This window comes from Etheostoma spectabile, chromosome 20 (genome assembly GCF_008692095.1).
Source record: "Etheostoma spectabile isolate EspeVRDwgs_2016 chromosome 20, UIUC_Espe_1.0, whole genome shotgun sequence".
NCBI classification, from domain to species: domain Eukaryota; kingdom Metazoa; phylum Chordata; class Actinopteri; order Perciformes; family Percidae; genus Etheostoma; species Etheostoma spectabile.
Window position 1 is genome coordinate 10,326,531 of NC_045752.1, and position 2,785 is coordinate 10,329,315.

General features: G+C 38.8%; 1 protein-coding gene across 7 annotated transcripts in view; it reads right to left on the reverse strand.

The window, feature by feature from the left end:
• Positions 1 to 2,785, reverse strand: part of aspg (asparaginase homolog (S. cerevisiae)) — a 16,550-nt gene that overhangs the window by 9,082 nt on the left and 4,683 nt on the right. For all 7 annotated transcript variants that reach the window (XM_032499984.1, XM_032499985.1, XM_032499980.1 and 4 more), the window contains 5 exons: positions 1,637 to 1,748; positions 1,302 to 1,427; positions 1,125 to 1,208; positions 337 to 463; positions 137 to 249 (listed from right to left, as the gene is read on the reverse strand). In XM_032499984.1, coding sequence (XP_032355875.1) covers positions 137 to 249; positions 337 to 463; positions 1,125 to 1,208; positions 1,302 to 1,427; positions 1,637 to 1,748 — 562 coding nt within the window. The remainder of the gene's footprint in view (positions 1 to 136; positions 250 to 336; positions 464 to 1,124; positions 1,209 to 1,301; positions 1,428 to 1,636; positions 1,749 to 2,785) is intronic.

The following is a 2,785-nucleotide window of genomic DNA, read 5'->3' on the forward strand; positions in this document are numbered from 1 at the left end:
CCCCAAAAAAAAAACATGGTAATTATTCTGTTGTGTGTCATAGCAAGCAAAGACCAAGGACGACAAGTGCCCTCTGGACAGGTGGCAGTGACAGAGAGAGTAAACACCTCTGTCCAGTCAGGGCTGATCAACTTACAGTAGCAGAGGTGATCCCTGGGAACAGCCTGAGCAGGCCCACGTTCCTGTTCAGCTTAGGGCTGACTTTAAACCTTTCTGTGGTGTTTGCCCTCCACACCGTATCCCAGTTGACTTAGGGAAAAGATGCAGAAAACATATTAGGAAAAGTGACGGTTATTTTTCCCATGTAGACAGACCCATTACACCACACTGGCTTACTTGTAATGTCCACTTCAGCAGTGGCCAAAGGGGTCAAGTTAGGAGAGGCGAATGCATTAAAACTCCCATTATCCACCTTGGTCGAACGATTTCCTCTGTAGAGTTTGTTGTAAAAATACAGGCACACCTGAATAGAGGCAAATACATATTTAATGGACAACATTTGCTCTTATTCCATTTGAACATTGCAGAACTCAACATATCCATAACATGTACGTAACCTGTGTACACAGTCTAAAGATAGCATCCTTTTTTATTAAAACTCAATAGTCAGAGAAAAACATCTGTTTAGTACACTCCCTCTATGCTAAATTAAAGTCAGTGGACAACATTTTGATTGCACTTTAGCTGTAGCTCGATAGATAAAGATAACACTTTCAGTGTTCTTCCTGTTGCTGTTCAGTATTGCAAAACACTGTCATTAGCAAGTCGTTTAGGGAGCTTTTGTTTCCTTTTACATGTCAGTAGTGCCGACACCAATCTTTGCCGAACACGACGTATTTTCCTCAATATGACAAATATATAGGGACATCATATTACAGAATCATGACTTATTTTCATTTATCAATTAATTTATCATTTATCAACCTAATAGATAAAGTATCGATAGTAATAAAGGAGAGCTCACAAAAGAAAGCCACTACAGGTGATCAACATATTTACTCTGTTTCTCTCTTAAATTCACAGATATTTTCCCTCTATGAAGCTGCCACATTAAAATGAACTGTCTCTAATAATCTAATATCATGTAGGTGAGTAGTATTTATGTTCCATCTCCATTTCTTTACCTCAGGAATGACAAACTGGCCAGCAATAAGCAGCGCCCCCAGCAGGTTGTCTATGCCATCATTCCTCATCTCATAGATCGGCACCTGAAGACAGAATATGTCTTGTTCTTAAGAGGGCAGTAAATACTTTTAAAAATGTTTTTCCTTTATTGGACACTTGAGGACAGCCTATCTTACCTGTGATCCAGTGATAATGATTGGTTTGCCCAAATTTTCACACATGAAGGACAGAGCAGAGGCTGTGTAGGCCATAGTGTCTGTGCCATGGAGGATGACAAAACCATCATAGTTTTCATAGTTTTCCTAAAAAGAAGAAAAAAAGACCACATAGTTTAATAAAATAAAAACATAATTTATATGGCAGCGTAAATACCATTTTCAACCATATTGTATATTGCATTTTACGAGCAATATGAATATTATAGGATTGATTAATTAAAGTATGAGGTGTTTGTTTAGAAACAGAGTCGATCAAAAACCTAACAATTGAAAATAGATCCAGCAGCAAGTACCTCAATGTCCTTTCCAATTTTAGCCCAGTCGTCTGTGGTCATATTAGAGGAGTCCAGCAAAGGGTTGTACTCTAAAAAAGTGTAGACTATCCTGCTTTTGCTTTTACTCAGCCTAGAAAAGAAAGAGGTTTATTGAGTTTATGTCATTATATACACAAATTTAATGATCCTATTTTATTTTTTTTTTTTAAATAGTGCAAGCCAGCAGTTTAGGTTTTGCAACGAACGCGTTCACTACAAAACACATAACGGACACGTGGTTAAAACAAATGATTGTCTTCACTGTGACAAATGATTATTTGTCTTCCATGTGCTCGTTTAACAAAGTTGGATCAAGTTCTGGTTAAATCTGAGGAGTGACTTTGAAGAAAGAAAGGGGAACGCTAAAAACCAAACTGACTTTGCGAAGCGAGACAAAGTCTATTTAGGCAGGCCTTCTGTCTCAGCAGTGGGGTGCCAAAACACAGAGGGAGAATTCTGGAAGTGTAAAAGGGAGGGGCATGGTTGGCTTTGTTAAAGAGAGCAGTACCTTAAAATATGCCATTTTTCCTTTCCACAGTAAAGACTTAATGTTCTGTGGAGCTTTACCACCCTTTATTGTAAATAAAGGCAAAGCTGAGGGACATTACGTGGCTTATGCGATTTTGAGGGTTCTTTAGTAAGTCATTTCATGTTAGGGTGAAAGTCCATGTTTTTTTTTCATTCCGATAACAAGGAAGAGAGCTTTTTAAACATGTGTATGTCACCTCTAAGTTGAGTTTAACTCAGGCGTCCAACCTGCAACTCTGTATAAAGCAGAGTTTAATCTCTCTTTTAAAGAAAGAGAGGGACATCCCCCCTATAACAAAGATAGGAGTTGAATGGAACAGCAGGGGGACGACGAAGCGAGCCCCAGTTCACCAAACCAGGGGTCCTACCAATTAGCCATAAGTCCATACACGACTAAAGAACATATGTTGATGATAATCTTGAAGCCAAAGGGCCACAAGAAAACACTATTCAAATCACCAATTATTCATCTATCTGGCAGGGTACCCTAAGGTGTTGCAAAGCTACACATTAGCATACCCATGCTAAGAAGCCTCATAGCTTAAGAATAATGAATGTCTCTGTGTGTGTGTGTGACTTAAGAAGTGGAAGAAGAGGGTT